The sequence below is a fragment of the Nothoprocta perdicaria genome, unplaced genomic scaffold (assembly GCF_003342845.1).
Source record: "Nothoprocta perdicaria isolate Ctin4 unplaced genomic scaffold, notPer1 scaffold_308, whole genome shotgun sequence".
NCBI lineage: Eukaryota > Metazoa > Chordata > Aves > Tinamiformes > Tinamidae > Nothoprocta > Nothoprocta perdicaria.
The window spans coordinates 288856-309878 of NW_020455542.1; the positions used below are offsets into that span (position 1 = coordinate 288856).

General features: G+C 38.7%; 1 protein-coding gene and 1 long non-coding RNA gene across 3 annotated transcripts in view; one reads left to right on the top strand and one right to left on the bottom strand.

The window, feature by feature from the left end:
- ANTXR2 (ANTXR cell adhesion molecule 2) overlaps positions 1 to 21023 on the top strand; it is a 101403-nt gene continuing 80380 nt past the window's right edge. Inside the window, exons 1-7 of one of the 2 annotated variants that reach the window (XM_026042559.1) lie at positions 1 to 20; positions 958 to 1029; positions 3566 to 3637; positions 10038 to 10119; positions 11115 to 11222; positions 11316 to 11384; positions 12255 to 12335. In XM_026042559.1, coding sequence (XP_025898344.1) covers positions 1 to 20; positions 958 to 1029; positions 3566 to 3637; positions 10038 to 10119; positions 11115 to 11222; positions 11316 to 11384; positions 12255 to 12335 — 504 coding nt within the window. Of the gene's footprint in view, positions 21 to 249; positions 294 to 957; positions 1030 to 3565; positions 3638 to 10037; positions 10120 to 11114; positions 11223 to 11315; positions 11385 to 12254; positions 12336 to 21023 lie in introns of those variants that run through there. The other variant, XM_026042560.1, reaches the window with a different exon arrangement.
- On the bottom strand, positions 2697 to 20336 carry LOC112950092. The gene is made up of 6 exons (XR_003249946.1): positions 20131 to 20336; positions 19576 to 19646; positions 13527 to 13636; positions 7623 to 7740; positions 3738 to 3798; positions 2697 to 2804 (listed from the first exon to the last, which is right to left on the bottom strand). It is a non-coding gene; the product is annotated as an uncharacterized LOC112950092 (long non-coding RNA).

Sequence of the window (21023 nt, forward strand, 5' to 3'; positions counted from 1 at the left end):
ATGTACTTCGTGCTCGACAAGTAAGGGGCTGCGCGGCGGCGCCGGCGGCCGTTAGAGCCGTTGGCGGGCGGCGCGGGGAGGGGTGCGGGGGGAGGGGGGCGCGGCGCGCGCGCGCTGAGGGGCGCCGGGGCGCGGGCGGTGAGGGGCGCGGCGCCGACCGTTAGGGAGCAACGGTCGCGGCGGCGCTGAGGCGAGCGGCGGGAGCCGCCGCGGGCGGCGAGGAAAGTTTCTCGCCCGGTGGGCGCGGAGCCCCGAGCGCCGCCGCGGGAGCGAGAGCTGCGCGGCGGGAGGAGGTGCAGAAAGTTTTTAGCCTTCCGAAACACTTTTTTTTAAAAAAAATTATTATTATTATTAATACTATCAGGCAAAGTAGTGCAGGAGATCTGGGTGGGCTGGATTTTATTTATTTTATTTAATCCTTGCCTCCCACCCCCCCTCCCCCCCGCCCTCCAGATTCACAGAAACTTAAGAGAAAAAAAAAAAAGAAAAAGAAAAAAAAATCAGCAAAGCTGTACTTTCTGACTACAAGTCTACGTGTGGATACTTCTCAGTGAGCCCAAGCCGTCAGCAGCATCTGCCACCCTTCCCCCACAACAGCTGTTGATTATCATGTTTTTAATAGGGAGGTTTGTGCATAACAGGTCACCATCAGCACACTGGCGTTCGCCGGCCGGGGGAGAAGGAGAAAAGCCCGTGGGGGCCCGTGAATCACTGCTGGGCCGCACGGCAAGATAGTTTTGCCCTCTCACTGTGATTTGGTAGTGAGTGTGCGTTCCGCTGTATCTTGCCTTGATGAAATGTGTGCAAGTGCTACTCTGAGCTTGGGTTGGTGGTCATCTGAAATAATTAGAAAAAATAGATTATCCCGTGTTTTCTGATTTCCCGCTGAACTTTTCACCCTCTTTGCCTGCTTTTCTTAAATAAGGCCAACTAACGTGGTTTTGTTTTTCTTTTCAGATCTGGGAGTGTAGCACAGAACTGGTATGAAATATATGATTTTGTCCATCAGCTGACAGAAAGATTTGTGAGGTGTGTCTTGCTCATTGTAGCTTCTATAATGGAATACATTGAAAATAAAACATGCTTCTGTAAGGTTGTTATATGTACAAGTTTCATAAAGATGCTAAGGCCTGGCTTTTAAAGCCTAAACAGCTAGAAAATATTGGAAACATGTTGTGTGATAATCTATGTATAATATATGATCCCATGGCTGTGTACCTGACTAACACTATTTTCTGGCAAGAATTGCTGTGCCAGATAGAGTTTTGTAAATACTGTCTAGCTGTACCCTGTACGAAGAGTTGAGGATTACTGTGATGTTGCATCTTAATAAAAAAAAAAATCCGATAAAACAAAGCCCCCAAAGACACATACATAGATTTTACCATCTTTCTTTCCTAAAGAAAATGAAATGTGGCAAGCAATTATAAATCTTTCATCCTTACACATTGCTTACATCCATCCTGTAAAAGACAAATCTTATGGAACACGAGTGACAAAAGTTTTTCAAAATTATCTTGTAATCCTAAAAGAAAAAGGAGAGAGTGCGAGCAAAGCTCTTCCTCTTTCCAGCAAGTACCAAACAATACATTCATCCACACTGAAACGGTGGTACTTGCCCAGTGTAAATTGTCCATTTTTTTCATCTTTTGCAGCCAAATGATACTCCCATTTACAACAGTTGGGTTTCACAGCCTTCTGGCCATATTATTTCAAATAAAACTGTTTCACCATATTTACTCCTCTGACCTTTCCCAGCCAAGGATGGTTAATAACAGTGCAGAGGCAGCCAGTCAAACCTACGAGCACCTCATTTTGGCCTGCGTTCTGGCAGCCAGCGTTGTGCGGTGTGGTAGCTGTGGGGCTCTTTGTACCTCTCCGCAGGTCTTTCCAACGTGGAGTTTGAGGGTCTCTGAAGGTCAGTGAGGTCCTCAGTAATCTTCCAGAATAGGCCACCTTGCCATTTCTTAAACTGAAAAAGAACCTTAACTGAAAATAAACTGAAAAGAAACCTTATCATTTCTTAAACTGGAAAAAGACCGATCTGATCTTAACACTGTATGTAAATGGTTCCTCTGCTTTCATCACAATCTCTGAGTGCTGGAAAGTGTCACAAAATGGGGGCATGAGAGTAAGGGGACAGTTCCATGGTTTTCCTGGATTTCATTGAATAAAGACAAATCAATGAGTGAGGTGATAGTTTTGAAGTGACTTTCAAAAGTCACATAACACGAAAGAGTTTTATCTCAAATACAGAAGTCTAACATTACTTGGGATAGTTAGTGACATAATGTACAGAGATTGAGATTGCAAGTACTTGTTCATTTTTTGGCAACAGTCTGCAGCAACTAAGATGACTAATAAATCCCAAGATCTGTAGTGTATTGACATTACTCAATTTCATTTGGAGCATCTCAGAAGATACAGACCTTGCAAGCAGAAAGTATTATGAGCAGGAACTACCAAGCAACTACTTTTTTCTTCATGATGCCTGTTTTTTGAGTAATATCATTAACACAAATCAACTGAAAAATTGTGGTCATTCATCTTTACAAGTGTTATGACTTCAGTAATATTACCCCAATAAATTAATAGTGATACACAAACACTATGAATTATAAGTTTAGCAAATATATTGAAATTTCCATGAGTATAAACTAAAGAAAGATAAGAGAAATGTTAAAATTTACCTTAGGAAGGTAGCTGACTTGGGCTTCCAGCACGCTATGTCTTGGAAGACACTTTTCTCCACTTACAGTTTCATACAGTTCATCTCAGTCTTGTTGGGAGAGAGAGATGGGCTTCTACAGAAAAAAAAAAAGAAAAAAATTCCTTAATAAATTCATTTCATGCGGTGCCATTTCTTATAATGCATATTTCTGTAATTACTTTTAAGGAAGTTGATTTAAGCTATCACAATTATATATTATTGAGATAGAAATGTACTTATTCTGAAAGCGTTTTTATGCTATTTATGCTACTTAAAACTTAAAAGAAAATCTGTCATAAGGCACCACTTATTTCATTTTGATGGTTTTATAATCAAAAAGAACAGGTCAAATTTTACATTGTGTCTAGATCAAACTTTAAAAGGGGGAAACTCACTTTTGAATGTATTTATGATTCATGCTCCAGACTATAAATGTACCCTGAGCATATGTCCCCAGCCGACTTTCACATCAGCAACTCAAAGTATAAAAGGACATATCATGTTTTGTAGTTTAGTATATCACAAACTATGAAGTTCACTTTCAGTTGGAATGCTCGAGTTCTTATCTCTAAGTTTAACATATGTTAATTTGGATTCTAGTCAGGCAAGAAAGAATAATAATTCTGCTACTTTATTCTCAGAGCATCTGGGCAAGGAGTGCATGGGCAGAAACCCCTTAATTCCTTTCTCAGTCTTGATTTGTAATTCAAAATCATATTGTTTGAAATTTAGAGGATGAAGGCAGTAGTAGTAAAGCATGAATGCGTGAATGGAATGGTGAGCATCTGTACATTTTTCTGCATTTGTCTAAAATATGTATATGTATATATATTTCTATTTCTCTTTTTTTAAAAGCCCCAAGATGAGACTGTCATTCATCGTGTTTTCCACCCAAGCACATGTCATTTTGCCATTAACTGGAGACAGGTTAGTGAACAGCTTTTTTATTCTTCCTCCTGTGCCCCCACTAAAGGTCTCTTATTAAATCAGAGAAAACTGGAACAGGCATTAAACAAATAAGTAATACCTTTAAATGGTGGGCTTTGCGTAGAGATGGAGTTAGTTTCATGAAGATCTCAGTAGATAGCCTGATAAAAAGGAAGGAGAAGACTGATGAGACTCAAATTCATGACATGAACTCTGTACTGCTTTGCAGAACAGCTTAAGTTGTTTATTTATTTTCATCTATGCATAACTGCTTCTTCAGTGGCACAAAAGGAGAAAGGTTCTTGCTCATAATTTATAAAGCAAGATCTAAAGAGAAGTCCTCTGGATTGGTTAATACGTAAGTAAAGTCTACAATGTTGACATTTCCCATGATCTCATATAAGGTATATATATTTTCAAATCATGACTTTAAAACAAGTTGTAGACACTGGAGTTTGTACCACTTGAAATGTGTGAGATGTTTCTGGTACCATGGGCACGTTTGATGTGCCTGATCTCTCCTTTTCAGTTGGTATGTTCAAGGCTGCTTGTTGTAATTTGTAAAGGAAGTAATGATCAACAGCTTGGGTTGATTTGGAATAGATGGCGAAAACAAAAGGAGAAAAATGGGTAAAAAAGAGATATCTGGAAAGTACTAAAAATGAAAAGTCTTGGGAACTTGAAATCCATAATGTGGAATCACTGCTTTTGGCAGAGGACAATTGCATGGTTCTTGGTAGTCCGAGCTCTGTTTGTTCCTATGGTCTAAACCCAAGATGTTTCCCATCCATTTTTTCCTCAAATAAAATATGCTCTCAGCCCTGTCAAACCTGACCTCTCTGTCTCTGTCTGTGTAAACTGCACCAAACTTCTTCTTGGATTTTGAGCATTTAAATAAACCACTTAGGAATCTTACTAATGCACTGGTGGCAGAGTGGAAGTGAGGTAATCTTTCCTTTCTGCTTCCTTTTAACAGAGTCAATACAAAGCACAGTCTGTCATATTCAGTTAGTTTACTGCTTTCTTAATAATACATAATAGCAAGTACAAGAACGTGCTGAAGAGACCTGTCACTGGCAACGGACAAGTGTATTTTGCTACAGAAATGTATGCTGACATTCTAGAAATCGGATGTCTAAAGTCATAATTCTAATCCCGTCCTATTTTGGCATTAAAAAAAACCCCAAAACTGACTTTAGAACTCCTAACTTTTCACCTCCAGCCATCCTGACTTGAATATCAGATCTGTGGTCTGCAGAGTTGTGGAGTGAGACAAGGTTAGCCATATTTCCAGATGGCTTGAAGGAGGTCAGAAGAGGACACCTAAGCTTGTTCCAAGGACTGTTAAAGTCGATGAGTTTTTTTTTTTATTATTATTATCTTTTTTTAAATTTCAATAGGCCCTTAATTGCTGTCAGTGGCCTATTCGTTATCAGACACTGAGAGTCAGTGTAGATAGCGCAGATACCATTCAGGCCACTTTGAATGGTTTGGCAGAACTCTGGAATCCAGCCATGGAAACACAAGTGCCTTTTTCATTGCATGTCTGTGGCACACAAATTATAGGAAGAACTTTTTTTTTTGTCCCTTCTTCTTTCTTTTTCTTTTTTTTTTTCCTCTTTTCCCTTTTCTGGGAAATCTAGTTTAAAAATAGGAAGAACTCATTTCAGTTCTAAGAAGTTCCTCTTGAAGACCTTTCAGATCCACAGTGTGTTGATGCTTTTGTGCATGTGGTAGAGGAGAGGAAATCACCCCTGTTATTTAGGAGGAATTATAGGGAGAATAAAGAAGTGGACAGTAGTAACTGTGACTGTGTGCCTGAGTAAGATGGCTAGATCCACTAAGAACACTGTGATTTTAAATATTAAAGGAATTAAAAGTGGAAAATCACAGAATCACAGAATGCATAAGGTTGGAAGGGACCTCCAGAAGTCATCTAGTCCAACCCCCCTGCACATGCAAAATGGTTCACTGTTTGCTACTATCTTTGTTCCAAACGGAAGACAATGATGCGAAGTATTGCTGCAGTATTGGGATGCTGCAGCTTTGATTCTATCATGTGCATTTTGGACTTTGAGGGATTTCCTTTTTTCCCTGCCCTCCTCTTATTTATCTGCTAATTCACAATTGTTAGGAAACCACAATTTAACTCTAGCAGTTAGTTCAAAGTGCTTAAGGTTCTAATTATTCACACAAAGCTCTTGTTTTTTTTTACTGCAAATTAAAACTGTGGATTTAGAGAAACCCATACACAATGGAGCTAAAGCCCTGAAATTGCCAAAGATTTGCTGACTGTGAGAAATGTTATGTGAGTAATTCTGAAAACAGAAGTAATTGTTAACCACAGTACACAAAGCACTACAATGTATAAAATAAAAATAACATTGACCTGGAGAAGACTTCTCACAGTGGTTATATCCCACTGTAGAGATATATATTTCCCTTGAATTTAACTGGAAATCGTATGCAAAGCAGTAAACCAATTTATGCATTCACACTTGGGCTCAATTATGTTACTAGATTTAAAAAAAGAGTTGCTTGGAAAAGCTGGTACGTTTATGAATATACAGCATCTTCTGCATTTTCTTTTTGCAAGCTATACACTAGCCATGAGAACTGGAGATTTAGGAAACACACTTCTACGGCACTTGAGCAATATCCACGGCCAAGACTAAATTTGCTGATTCTGCTCAGAGGAAACTGTTGTTGGAGCTTTTGAAATATTTTATCAGTGAGGGTGATGTTGTCTATCTACTGCATTACCAACTGAACCTTATTGTCAGACTTCACTGACTATTCCATTATTGCACAGAGAAATGTTGAAATATGCACATCCTGTAATCTAGCAGAGCACTTACGCATGTTCCACCTTAGTCATGGGAACAAACCCTGCACTTTGATGCAGGAAGCTTGCCAAAATAGAGCCATCTTGCAGAGATTGTGATGTGCTGGGTGAATAATATGCAGGAAAATCAGCTACTTAATTTTTTTTTTCCTAGACTGGGCCCATCCAGGAAGCCTAAAGTTTGAAAAAGAATAGTTATTACTGTGGTACTCACCCTCTGTAGTATTTCAGAGGCATAGAAAGGCAACAGCTCCTCCACCTTACACATGTGAGGAGGCTGATATGTAGAGTTTACATTCAGTAGTGTCAACGGTGTTTAGTAGAGATATAGGATCACCCACTCCTCTTGTTTAAAGAACACTGTTTTTTCCCTTTGTTTTCCAATCAAGTATACATGTTTTATACTCCTTGCTTGACAGCAATACTAAGGTACAACTTTTGTTTCCCCTGATTTGTTAGGGATCATGTACATTACCTTTCAGGCAGATGGCCTCATTTCTGATTATAAGTAAATGCTCACTGGGGATCAAAATTTGCCAGTATCTATTTATGTTTTACAAAATTTACTCTGCAGTATTTTTTGCCAACAATGCTTTGCTCTGCTCTGAATAAACTAAAAAATGACTCAAGATTCCAGCATTTCAATATATAAACTGGAACACGGAAAAGAAATAAAAGATACTGTCCCCTGTCCAGAAGAGCTAAGAACACCACTCCTTAAAACTGCGTAGACACCAATGGAAACCTAGCGTTTTGCAGGACACTATGCCCATGTTTCAGCACAACCTGAGGTTTATGTGATCATTTTGGTCGGTTCTTTCATGTCCAGCACTAATGTACAAGTGCAAAATTGTCTCTAGAAAAAGCAGGGTTTTGAATAGTTTTTAAGTTGCTGTCTTCAAGTATGCTTTGCCTTCTATCAAGAATAATCCTATCCCTTTGAACATGTTGGAGATAGGCTTATTTCCATTAAGGCGAGTGGTTTTCCTCTTTCTGATATGTGTGCTTACTCTCAGAAAGAGTAGTGTGTCTCTTGAAACATTAAGAAGGCCTGTGATTCATCACAAGTCTGTAGCATAATCTTTTCTCTTCTAAAACAGGGGTGTGATCTACATCCTTTGCATTTTAAGGAGATCTTACCTCTGTCTTCCACTGTCAGGCAGCAGTATTTGCAGACAGGTCTATATGCCTCAACAAAAATTAGGCTCAGTTCTCTTGGCAACAAGTGCGTCCTCTGCACGATGCAAGGTCCTTCTTTCTGAAACAGAGAGAGCATAGAGCGAGAACAGCATGATGCAGAGTTTGTATCCCCACAGCTATATTTGCCTGACTGCTGCTGGAATAATTATCTCAACAAATTACAAACCTTAAAAGACGTAACAGGATAGGTATTACACATTAGATGTGCCTTTTCTAAAACACAGAGGTGTGATGCAGCACATACGGTGAATTGGGAAGGGACATTATATTTGTAATCATTCAACCCAAACACAAGCAGGCTGCAAGTTGCTGAAGTTTTCTTTTTTTATTTCCCTCCCTCCTCCTTCTTCCCTTGTTTGACTTAAGTCATGGAGGCAGTGGCACTCCTTTATTACTGTTACTGAAATGTACTGCAGTATTGTCCAGGCACCTGGACTGAGGTCATGGTTCTGTAATTTCAGTACAGATGAGTTTTACATAAACCAGACTTTCCCTTTAGAGTTTGTATCTGTAAAAAAAATTATTACAGAACTAGAGAGAGGATTTTCATGTTAGAGGACTGCAGAGTAGGAAAGAAGGCTTCAAGGGACCACCAGAAAGCAAGATATGGGAGAGGCTTGACTAAAGAGCCTTTGTTATCAAAAGGATTCAGATGGACATGTGCTTACCTGCGGCCCTCGAGACGTGCTGGTGTAAGCCAGTGACTGCATACTCTTGTTAGTGAGACTGAACTAGCCTCTCACTGTCTGCTGGAGCTTATTTCTTTGGGCCCTTTCTTTCACTAATGCGGACCCCTGTCCGCTAACGTGGCTTTAGGGCTTCTGGGCCAGACTTCACTTCCTCCTGGCCAACTCAGAGCATGGGTAGAGCTTGCTCACATCTGTCTGGACCTACCTGGAACATCTATGCCCTGAGAGAGAGAGAGGTAGTGACCAATTAAATGCAGCTAAAGAAGCTCTTGCTGCCAAAGATTTTCCTGGAATCCCCTTTAGGCAGAGGCCTGGAAACACCAGAGATGTCTGTGTGGCTGGGTCACTAAACACTCTTGGATAAATAAAACTGAACTGATTGTACAAAAGCTATTTTTGCAAAATCAAATCTGTTTCAGAAAACTGGGGCTTCAGTTGCTGTTTGTTTCTTGGCAGCAGAACACTAACGCCTGTGATGCGCTGCCACTCATTTCTGGCAAGCACTAAGTGTGTGGTTTATAATCTACGTTCATACATAATCACTTTCAAGTTGTTTCTATAGATGCTGAATGTAAAATATTTAGATCAAACAGATTGTATTATCTTACATAACTTGTTCTCTTCACTCTATTTAATGCAGCACTTCTTTTTATTTTTTATTTTTTATTTTTTATTTTTTATTTTTTTTTTCCCCTCCCCAATTGTAGCAATTATCCTCTATTTGGGAGATTATTACAAATTGAACATTATGACTATGGATTATACTTTTGAAACAGAGCTTCTAAACATAGAGGAACCGCACCAGTGGAACAAATGACTTGTGGGTGGCATTCAGGCATAGTGGCTTATGCATTCTTTCTCATTTCGTTGGCTCTAAGGAAAATGAACTTGCATCCTGCAATCTATTTTTCATCCATCTCCTTATCCTTGCTTGTTTCCTCAATGTCACCTATATTTACTATATTGCTGTATATATTCCAGCCCTAATTTTGTGTTTCTGCTTACATTTCACTTGTCCTTTGCTAGAGCAACTTCTCGTGGTCTTCAGTGGAAGTTTAATTGCATAAAAATTAAGAGCTTCTACATTTGATTCTTTCAATATAACCTCTCTTTCTTGTTTTTCCCATCTCTTATACCGGCTGTGCTGTAATTAAATCAAATATCAGTTACATCTGTTCTGTCCTACCACTTTTATATAATTATCCATGTCAATATGTAGATATATGTACTAAATACATTGATATAGAACATAAAACTGCTGTTTTAGGGGGTTTCTTTCTAATTCCAGTGTGGTTGTAAGTGACGTCAGTTTAAGGAAGCATAGTAAGTTTAGAAAAATTCAACAGTATTTCCACTGAGCTGTTTTAATCCTGGGATTGGGCCATATATTTGCAATATGCACTTCACATGAAAGATTTTTACCTGAATCTAACTTTTTGACTCACTAAGCCATAGTGTGCTTAGTTAGGTCTAAAAGACATTACCCACAGTGTTGCTTTGCTGTGAAAGGAAGATCTGCCTCCACGTGATATCTCAGCTGAATGCTTTGTTTTATGGGTTCTAATTTTGGGCCTCATTTATGACAAATACATTTTTTTTCCATCAATAAACTAGCCACTTCCCTACTTCCCCTGCCATTCTAAATCTTTCATCTTACTGATTTCAGAGAGAAAATCAAGAAAGGTCTTAAGGATTTAGAGGAGGTCAAACCAGCAGGTGACACATACATTCATGAAGGGTTAAAACAGGTAGGTTTTGCACATCTCATTGCTCTCTTCTGACCCTTGAGATTAAAACAACTTGTAACTTAAATGGATTACATGATTCGGTCTGCTACACTCAAATCTCTCACTCTTTTTTTTTTTTTTTTTTTCTTTTTTTAAATGTGGTCCCAAGACTGTCCAGCTGTTCAACAGATCCTAAGCAAGAGATAGCCACTGTCAAAACCTGGCAATAAGGAGTGGTTGTTTGTTCTTTGTCATAGATCAAATTCATACAGCTTTCCACTTATATGGTAAATAGTCATGCAGAGCTTTGTAGGGCTGTGAGCATATCTGAACCTTCTACAGAATGGGTTTGTGGACAACTAATTGTGCAAACCGGCATTTTCGCCACAACTAGCCTTACCTTTGGGAAGTCTTAATTACAGAGTTCCCATTTGCTTATATTTTATTGAGGTGTGCAATAAAATTCCACTTTATCATTCTGCTAAAATTTAGGCCATGAAGTTAAGAAATGAGATGAGCATTTAAGATTTCACTGTTACACATAGAAAGTGATTTTCTTCCTTTATAGGGGTAGAGTCAAATTTGTAATTGTGGTCTGTGTACTGAAAAAGCAAACAGAACCATTTGAGTAGCACTGAGATTCTGGGGATACCAAAGCGAATGTTACGGTGCATTTAAAGAGATGTGAGCTTCAAAGCCTACAGAGTAACCATTCTGAAAGAATGAAGCTTTTCCAAAGTTCCTCAGTCACTGAACCCAGCACTTTGGAGATGGACTCACTAGTGACTTCAAAATATTTGTCCTAGTCCTTATCCAGCTACATTGCTGCCTACAGCCTTGCCTGAACTCTTGCTACTACTGATGAGTAATATCCTTTTTAATAAGCAGCAAAAAGGAAGCCAAGAGATGGATTTTAGTAATGAGGTAGCATGTTGTTTCTCGCCACAAAACACTATGCATCTTGGTTACAAGTTTCAGTGTACATTTAAGCTGGATAAATATTTTTTCATTTTCAGGCTAATGAGCAAATTGCAGTGCAAGGAGCCTCAAGGTTTTCCAGTATCATCATTGCATTGACAGATGGCAAACTCGATGGTCAGATTCCCTTGTATGCAGAGAAAGAGGTGAGCACTATCTGCAAGTGCATGTTATATTCTGAACAGTACATGCTGCCTGTTGAATAAAAAAGTTTATTCCTCTTTTCTATTCTGGGGCAGGCAAAGAAATCCAGAGAGCTGGGGGCTCGAGTTTATTGTGTTGGTGTCCTTGATTTTGTACAAGAACAGGTAAGAACATTACTGTTTGCTAGTTACCAATTTCTAGTCAATATCTTATTTCATGATTTTATAAGAGTTTTGTTAAGTATAGAGGAATTAATTTGGGTGACCTTAGGCAGTATACCTTCTCTGCTTAGTAAGCAAGAACTCAGTTATGTTCGTAGACATTAATAGAATGTGCGGGTGTCACTTTCATTGCAGGAAAGACCTGTCGCAGATAGCCCTGCTAACTTGTAGATGCCTGCAGAAGGAGGTGTAGAAATAGACCTTTCTGCTAAAGTGGTGACCAGATTAGACTCCAGGTTGCATTAATAGAATAGCTACAGACAAACCTGGAGCAAAATTGGTAACAGACTTGGGATAAGAAAAAGGAAGAAGGATCAATGTCAGCAGTCAACTTAAACCTCTTCTGGGATTCCTGTGCTCTAGCAAAACTGTGTTGTAATCACCAGTATAGATACTGTTGTGCCATGGATGTGCCTTAAATGGAGAAGCACACAGAAGGTGTGTTAGTGTACAAGATAGAGAGAAGAGCCTTCTGAGGCTGAGCAAACAGGGAAGACAACATCAGAAGGAGATGAAAAATTACTGCTGAAATACAGATTCTGAAATGTTTCCTTTGGGTGGTTGTGTTTGGCATGGTGGATAGCCAGTGAAACCATTTTGTTAGTGGCAGTAGGCTGTAGTAAGTCTACTTGAGAAAAATCATTTAGAAAAATCATCAACAGCCTCTTCAGCTGTGAGGTGGGGGGACTTAAAATTTTCTTTCCTTTGCCAAGTTATTTTTAGACATCCTTTTACATTTTAAGGCTGAAAAACAGTGTACCACGTTTCATTTGCCAAACAATTCATATGCGTGCATGTGCTTTCTTTCCAAAGCTTGAAAAAATTGCTGATACAAAAGAACAAGTCTTCCCTGTCACTGGAGGATTCCAAGCACTTAAAGGAATCATTAATTCTGTGAGTATCAGGCAATAAGCTGAAGACTTATTCAAAATTATAGCATACACTTATACTCTTCATTACCTTTTTCCAGGTAGAATTCATTCCTACATCTGTGATTGCAATATATTATGTTCTCCTTATCCTAGAGATAACATTCCATAAATTAACATTGCCTGCCACTCCTGCAATTATTCACATTCAGACTGTGTGAAGTTTGATAAATCCAAGCTCAATTAAGTTCACTGAGTTGGAGGGGTCTGTGCCAAAGAATGCCTGCTTAGTCTGAACAAAATGAGACTTACTCCAAGAGAGTTGAGAACCACTAGTTAAAAACCTTAGGAATGTGTAAGATGTGTGTATTTCACAAATCTTTGTATAGAGGAAAGTATTCTAAATACTAACGTCAACCTCAGGTATAACTTGTTTTTCCAGGAAGCAGTCAGTTTTTTAGTCAATAGGACACTTTTGGGAAGACTTAATTTATTTGCCTCATCTCTGACTATAGGCTGTTTGCTTAATGAAGGAGCTTGAGTGCTGCTGCATGTAGTTTATCATATCAGTTCATATGCATAAAAGCTGCTTTAAACAGTACAAGGGAAAAGTCTGACTTCACCTTAGACAATAGGCTTCTAAAGAAGCAAAAAGGAAATCCTTTCTTTTTTTTCCCCAGAGATCAAAATTTATTTCTCTTTTCTAATTCTTCCCCTTCTTTTTTTAAAAAAAATAGAGGATATACTCACATACAGGATATTAAGCAGCCGTGAGTTTGTCATTTCCCTTAAATAGTGTGGATTTTTCTTTTTGGTGGAAATTAATGGCATAATAAAACAACTGTTTTCTTTTTTGCTCAGAGCAAATGCACTTTTAGGAGCTTCCTTGCACAATCTAAAGAGGTATAGCCAGTCTTATCATGCACTGTCATTTATTTTCTTGAAAACACAGTACAGTCCATGTGGTACACCTTTTTAAAATCTCGTTCTGTGCTATTCTGCTTTCCCCCACTCCAGTAGTGCTAACTGATGCAATATTGAAGCCATTAGAGGTAGTCTTCTTTATATGTAAGAGGTAGTTTTATATATATTTAGTCCCAATTAGATCATTACGTTTCTAAGGATATTGCATTTTAAAAAGTTGGTGTCAAGATAATACTTGATAAATGAAGAAAGCAATTGTGTTTGGAGTTTCCCCTCCATGAGGGCCACTGACCTGCAGGTTGGACTCTTCCCAGCAATCAGATTTCTCTGCTCTTCTTGCTCCTTGAGGAAGTAGCAGGCATAGGATGTCCTGAAGTTCACAAAGATCACAGCCTAAGGATTCTGTAATTAAAATATGCAGATTTGCAGAAGGTCCAGTCAGTTGTCGCTTTATTCCCTATTCTTGACCAAAAAATTGGTATTTTGATGTGGCCCAAAAGCTTTGAAGCGTCTCTGCTTGCTCTGCTTTTTTTTTTTTTTTTTTTTTTTTTTTTTTTTTGTGTGTGTGTGTGTGTGTGTGTGTGTGTGTGTACACACACAGAGTGAGGGAAACTTGCCTGATAAAATTTGACAGAATGGTTTGCATAAGCCCCACTCCAGGTTCTTTTGGTACTTGAGAAAACCTTATCCAATAAAATCCAAGATTTGTGCTTATCATGGCTGTATAGCAAGAAGCAATGCACATAATGATACCAACCCTGGTTTTAAAAGAGAAGTTTAGCTCTGGCAGGGAGAAAATAGGACTACTTTGCTGACAGAGACTGTATAGGAAAAGCACATTTAAAGGGAACCATTCTGGAGTTTTTACAACTGAATTGCTCCTTTAAGTTGTGGCTAAACTGAATTGTTTAGGGTTTTATTTAGCAGACTGCAGTTTGAGGAGGTATTTCAACACTCAGCTCATTCTATATCTCTGTCCCTCAAAAGATTACATGTTATGACTGTTCAGCCCATGCAAAGTGTTTTCGCTGACAAACAAAACAGCATGAAGAAGGTAAGGTCAAGCATAAGAAAATGAAGGTAAGACTGAGTCTTGCCTTTCTGATAGGTCAGAACTTAGATTTTCTGTCACTGGCATCAACTGATTTCAATCTTACTGCATCATTTTCTTTTGTTAGGGTAGATAATCAAACTAAAACAAATAGAGCTAGTGATTTAATGCTCTTGGAGCTTTTGGATCGTTGAGCACTATTTGAAGCTTCCCGAAAAGCATTTCATTAACTGGAGTTTTGTTTAGCTGTGAAGGCTTTTGAAGTCTTCCTTGTCTCTTCCAGAAAAAAAAAAAGAAAAAAAAAAAAAGAAAAAAAAAAAAAGAAAAAAAAAAAGAAAAAAATGTTAACTCTATGTGTTGCAAGCTGTCGGGCAATTATACACTGTCAGAATCCCTGTTTTACCACTGAGCATAGATGGAGGTATCCATAGATAATTTTATTTTAAAATGCACATATGGAGTCCATATTAATGTGGTTGACTGATACACTGAAATTTTAACTCAATCAATCAAAGACTAAGTGATTATTCATTCTCATTTCATTATAAAATTGGTAAGAAAGATTTAATCAAACATCAAATAGCCAGTTTTTCATTTATCTGCAATTATAAATCCTTATAGTTTACAAATTATCTGGATAACAGAGGCCTAAAAAGACACTATGTTCCAAGAGGGAAAACTAATTTCAAAATAGATGAAAACTGAATACCCATGTCACAAATACATTGTAGTGCTCCAAGTGTGTTCAAAGGAGCAGTTGTGAAATTCTCCATTGACACTGGACATATTTTTATTAAAAATACACTGTTTCTAAACCCTGCAATTAAAACATTTAAGCAAAACTACAAAACTATTAAGAATGATTTGTTTGTCACCTCTGCTATAGTTGTCTCAACAGACTCTTACCTGTGAAAATTTCGGGCTGTCACATGTAGTGAATTTTAAGAGAACTGAGCAGATAATTTTTGCTGATGGAGAAAAGCAACTGGAAGTCTGCTAGTTGTTTGAGATATAAGCAGTTATTAGAATTCTTTGGCGACATATACAAAGCATATTTAGTGATAGCTGTGGATTGATGTTCAAGAGAACTGGAGATGAGCATTTAGCAGAAAACTAACTCAGTTGTGGAAAGCTGCTTCTCACTTGGGATAGAAATCCTAGTGAAGTTAGTTAGTGAAATTAGTAAGGGCTTGACCTCCATGACACACTATGTTTCTTTTGAATAACATCAACCAATGATTAAAAACTGTGCTCAGACTTCTGTGAAAAGCAAACTGTTTTGCTAAGTTTTCAGCTCTTCTGCATTGCTAATATCTAACCGCACTAAATACTGACTGAACAGCATTGTCAGAGTAAATAAATCTAAGTAGAAAGTGTAGAGCTTACAAGAAAAATGCTGAAGGCAAGATATTATTCTATCTGGAACAGTTTACTGATTTAGTTTGGCTGATAATTACATGGAGTACGGCCTCACGAGCAAGCCATGGCAGTGTGAACTGAAAGGATTTGGGAGTGCACAATTTATATCACTGTGTGACACTTTCGTACTGTGTAAGAAAGCAAAATCCATTCTTTTCTCCCTTCCCCCTATCTATGTTTTATGGCAAATTAAGATACTTTTTAAAGGTAATAAAGAACCATTTGAAATTTTATCAGTTACATTATTAAAATATCACCTGATTGATTGCATTTGAAATCACAGAATCTTTTTTATTTTCCTATTTTGCTTGCTTCTGTGGCTTATTCCTGTGCATGTATTTTGCGCAGATCATCAAGTGTAAATTCCTTTTATGTGTCACACTGAAAAGCAAAAAAAAAAAAAAAAAAAAAAAAAAAAAAATCTCTGCTTCCCTCTGCGTTTAAGCAAACAAGTTGCCTTGTTTTTCTCTGGACAGAATTGGATGAGGCTTGCTCCTGTAAAAGTCTCACTAATGGAGCTCACTTCAGTAGCTCTATTAGGGTATGCGACAGCTGTAAGTAGACTTAAACCCATTTTTATACTGAAGTGCGTTGGCAGCACATAATACAGGAAGCTAAAATATATTTTGTACTTAACTCTCTCTAAAAATTTACTAGATAAGAATGACAGGAGCATGATGATTGTAGAACGTAAAAGGAAGTACTTAGTTACAAACAAACAACCCTCCCCGCCAGACCTATCTAAGTTGTTGCACAGTACCTTACCCCACATGAATTAATTCCTCAGTGGCTGCTTGTGCATCCACCGCTTGTTTAAAGGGCACCCTGAGGGAGAGGCTGCCTAGCTCTTTGTAGAGCATCCATGTCCCACATGAAGTGGAATTATTAGGACCATACAATGGACATACTTAGGAACAATAAAGACATGCTGCACCTGTGGCCCTTTAAAAACCGGGTTCCTAACAGACAGTGACAGACTCTTTGCTAAAGTAGCATAAGCAAGCACTGCTATAAAAGTCTTACTGCCCAATTATAAAATTCTTTCCAGTAAAATTTGTTGGCAATAGGCAGAGTGTGCTCCGGTTGTAAAGAACAGTTACAGACGTCTCTCTAGAATTCAGTCACTTGAATAATAGTTTATCTATTTAATACCTAGATTTTTTCCCCCCAATTACATGGTTCCTGTATCAATTTCTGGGCATTTAACAAGCCATTCCAGCCATTAAGTTACACAGACTGATGAAAGCCAATCTGTAGGGCCCAAAGTGAACAATTATCTGAAATGGATGTGTCAGCGGCACACACAACAGCTTGGCATGCCAGACTAGGCACTGTCAGCGAGGAGCAGGCCTGTTCCCAAGTGCCTTATGGTCCGATATGTCAAGGCCAACAGAAGATGGGGAAGGATACCAAAGCACAGGGAGATAAATGGCTCATGCTGGATAGTGAGTCTTCTTGCAAGGCAGGGGAATAGTCTAGTGAGTGGTAAGCAGTTATGCTGAGCTCAGTCAAAATCTGCTTAAGAACAATTTCATCCTTTTGGTTTGTAGAATTCTTTGTATTCAGTTACAAGAACGTGCTCCAGCCTCTTGTCATCAGTCTCTGACTCCTTCTGTGCTGTTAGCAGAATTCCCTTGATTTGCCTTTTTGGCCGGGGTAGTCACACACTGTTAAGCTCTAAGAATCAATCCACATCTCCCACAGTCACCTGCTGTAAGGCAACTTTATTACACTAGAAGTGGGAAACTTAGGGCTGCACTGGTTAGATGTGCCCACGACAGAGATCACGGTAAATCTCCAGCAGCTCTTAAACCATGTTGGTGCTGTTAGTGTGGGCTGAGCCACTTGGGTCTAAAATGCATGTTACACTGGTCAAGTGATGAGCACTTTGTTGATCCAGTAATAAGCAGGGACTGGAATATTTTGATATTTTTGCCTTGAGCCTGCTCTGCTCACGAGAGGTGAAAATCCTCCCAGGTCCACCTTGCTTACAGCACACTGAGACTGCTCCCTCTTTTTCCTCCTTCTCTAAACGATATCCTTCAAGTAGAGACGAGGGAAGAAGGGTCAGTAAACTGACTGCATGTTGTTGAGATTTTTCAAGAGCAAAATCAGCTTAAACAGTTGATTATCAATTATACATAAACTTAATTGGATCATTTCCTGTAGGAAGAAAATATGCTCAGTTTGTGTACTGGGAATCCAGGAAGCAAACGATTAAACATTTAAAGAGCTGGGGGAAGGAGAAGTGCAACAAGTTATCATTAAAAGAATTATTCTGCTTAAATCAGTCATCTTCTTGAATCCACTTCGATGGTCTAATATTTAAGCTGCACTTGGTGCAAGGTTCAGAACTAACGTTGTGCCATGTTTTCCATGTGATTGAGACTGAGTAGATAGCTTTGGGAATTACTGCATGTAGTTGTTAAAGGGACTCAATGGCCTGGAATAGAATGCTTTCTGCTCTACCCTTCACTGTTGTACAGCCCTTAATTTGACATTCTCTGACATATTACAAACCATATAACGTTCTCCCAGAGAACCAAGAGCTTGATAAGCCAGCAACATAACTGACATGGTTCCCATTTTTCTGTGCATGCATGTGTCTCATGATTTGGATTTGACTTGTCAGCTCTCCCTGTATGGCTATCAGTTCTGTTACATAAGTGATACTGTAAACTCCCTTAAAACGAAGCGTTTGCAAGTCCAACTGAAGTCTATTTAGTGTTTCCTTAGTGATAAGTTCTTCCAAGCCAGATTTGCCTTACTAACTAAAAAAAAAAAAAAAGCCCAAACAACTTTTTTCTTGTTATGGAAAGTAACAGTTCATCTTGATCCTTATTTACATTACTTGATAAGTAATGAGTTTAGGGTTTAATTTAGTAATTTCAGGGTAAAGGTTCCCATACTGTTAAAATACACATCTCTTGTGACCCACAGTTTTATCATCTACATTTGTTTTACTCAGTGACTGCAAATGAGGCACTGCTTAGACATTGTATAATTAGAATATTCTCACTAACCTGACACTGCACAAGGCTTCTCTCCGATGGTTATTTTATGCAAGACCATATGTCTCATGGATTTTTTTATTTTTAAATTTACAGTGGGGACAGGATAGCCATCCCCTCCACCCCCCCTTCCTGTTGCTCTTTGTTGAAGACAAGGCTGAGCAATGCCAGGAAGTAGGCTGAAATTGAGAGCGAGTTGTAGCTGAGAGCACAGATGTTTGGCAGCGCTTAAAAATAGATCCCATTTTGCATATAACTGCTGCAGTCGGCTTGACACAGCCTTGCTGGAAAGCATCATCAAAATTGTGTTTCCTATGAAAGCAGTTGCTTAAGTCCAAGTTATCTTAAATTGAACATCTTGCCTATAGTGCAAGGTGGTCCTATTGGCTCGTTGCTTTTCTCACAGATCTGCACAAAACAAGTGACAAATGCCAAGTCTTGCTTTGATACAATAAAGGCACCTGATGCAGGCCTGTCCCATAGGAAATATAAGCAATTTTATCATGCAGGGGTAATTATTTTTTATGGACTAGCCCTCTCTGAAACCATGTAAGATGCTATGTTGGCAGTAAGCAATTGAGTTTAGGAATTTAACTGTTAGCTGTTTTAAGGAGACAGGAATCTAGAGCATAAGATACTCTATAAAACTTAAAGCAGGTACTTCTGACTACAGATTTTGAGCATGGGAAAGGTTACTAGAATATAACCAGTTAGGTCAAGGGGTCCATTTATGTTAATTTACCTTCATAAGCTACTCCAGATCTTTGTTTCTGAAGCCTGACTTGACCACATTACAAAAAAACTCAATTCCCGTTCAGTTTAAGAAAGCAGAAACCTGTAAAAGAGCAATTATCACTCACCTTCATCTGTTCAGCTATTTCAGAGGTTTATAGGCCACAGTGTTTTACATTCAAGGGTAGTTCAATCTTCTCTAGGCAAAAAGAAATACATAGGTAAGTGTACTCCCATCCTGGCTTTGGTTATGCACACTTCCCGTAGTGAAATATTAGTTGATCTCAAAAAAAAAAAAAAAAAAAAAAAAAAAAAAAAAAAAAACCACTAATCTATATTCAGTCAATATTTCAGCCTCCGGAAGAAAAGGTGAGCCAAAGCTGACCACTGCTCTGCTTTAACACAGCTGACTTATGTTTTATTTTCCTTTTACTGCCTCAAGAGTTGTAGAAACAAAGTTTAAGTTCAGCAAAGAGAAAAAAAAACCCAGGTTGCCAATACGACTTTCAGTGACTCACAGAGAAGGTAAATAAATAAATAAATAAATAAAACATCCGACACATGGAAACATGTGGCAAACCCAGGCCTAATTGAGCCAATCAGAACTAATGAAGCAAAATTCTTATGGGCACTCAAGTAAACACCCATGTAAACTCAGCTTCAATTGGTTTGGATTGACTCACGCTAAGCAGACATGACATGAGCCCAGCCTAGCTGGAAATAGCCAGCCCACACAATAGTACAACGCTGTTTTCATTAGGAATTCTTCTGAGGATTTTTACAGCTCCAAGCTGGGCTGAAGCTCAAGAAGATATTAATTTACCAACAAAAAGACTAGCTTAACAGTACTGTTCCACAGCACTAAGCAGTCGTGCACAGCCCTAAACATTTCTAAATTCTGCAAGACACTTACATAGCTGCTGCTCAAGCAGCCCTTATAAAGGTACGTGGTGCTCCCTGATTAGCACTCGATTGCAGACCACAGGTGTATGCAATCCCTAATCAGGAATGCACAGCTCCAGCTGACACCAGTGATGCTAAGGCTGATTTTTAGTGCTGTGTTGCCATCACTGGCCCTTTCAGAAACTGTTTGCAAGTCAGCTGAAGCATGTGCCATCTTCCTCTCTTCTCCTCTCTTCTCCCTCACCTCTCCTTTTTGTAAATTATATCTAAATATCCAACAATTGCAGGGATTGTAGATGGGCTGAATTGCATCTCTCCTCCAGTATATTTTGCTTGAGGAGGGACCTGAGGGAAATGCAGTTCCTCCTGATGTAGTTGTGTCACAGTTAACTGAGAAACGTGCTTTGTATGTTAGGGAAAGCACATCTCTTGCATGTCAAGCTCTGAACATGGCTTCTCTAATTTCAATTTTGTTTACCGTTCACCATGGTTCCCACATGATTTTTTCCTTAGAGTTTGCTCACAAGGTGTTGTGTTTATAGCATCGTTTCTAGCAAAAACGATGAACTCCACATTTGGAGGGGAGAAAGGAAAGAAAGCGGGTTAAGATCTTAGAAAAGCCACAGTGTTGAGCTTGCTGGTAAATTACCATTTTCATGTTGTTCTGCTGTGT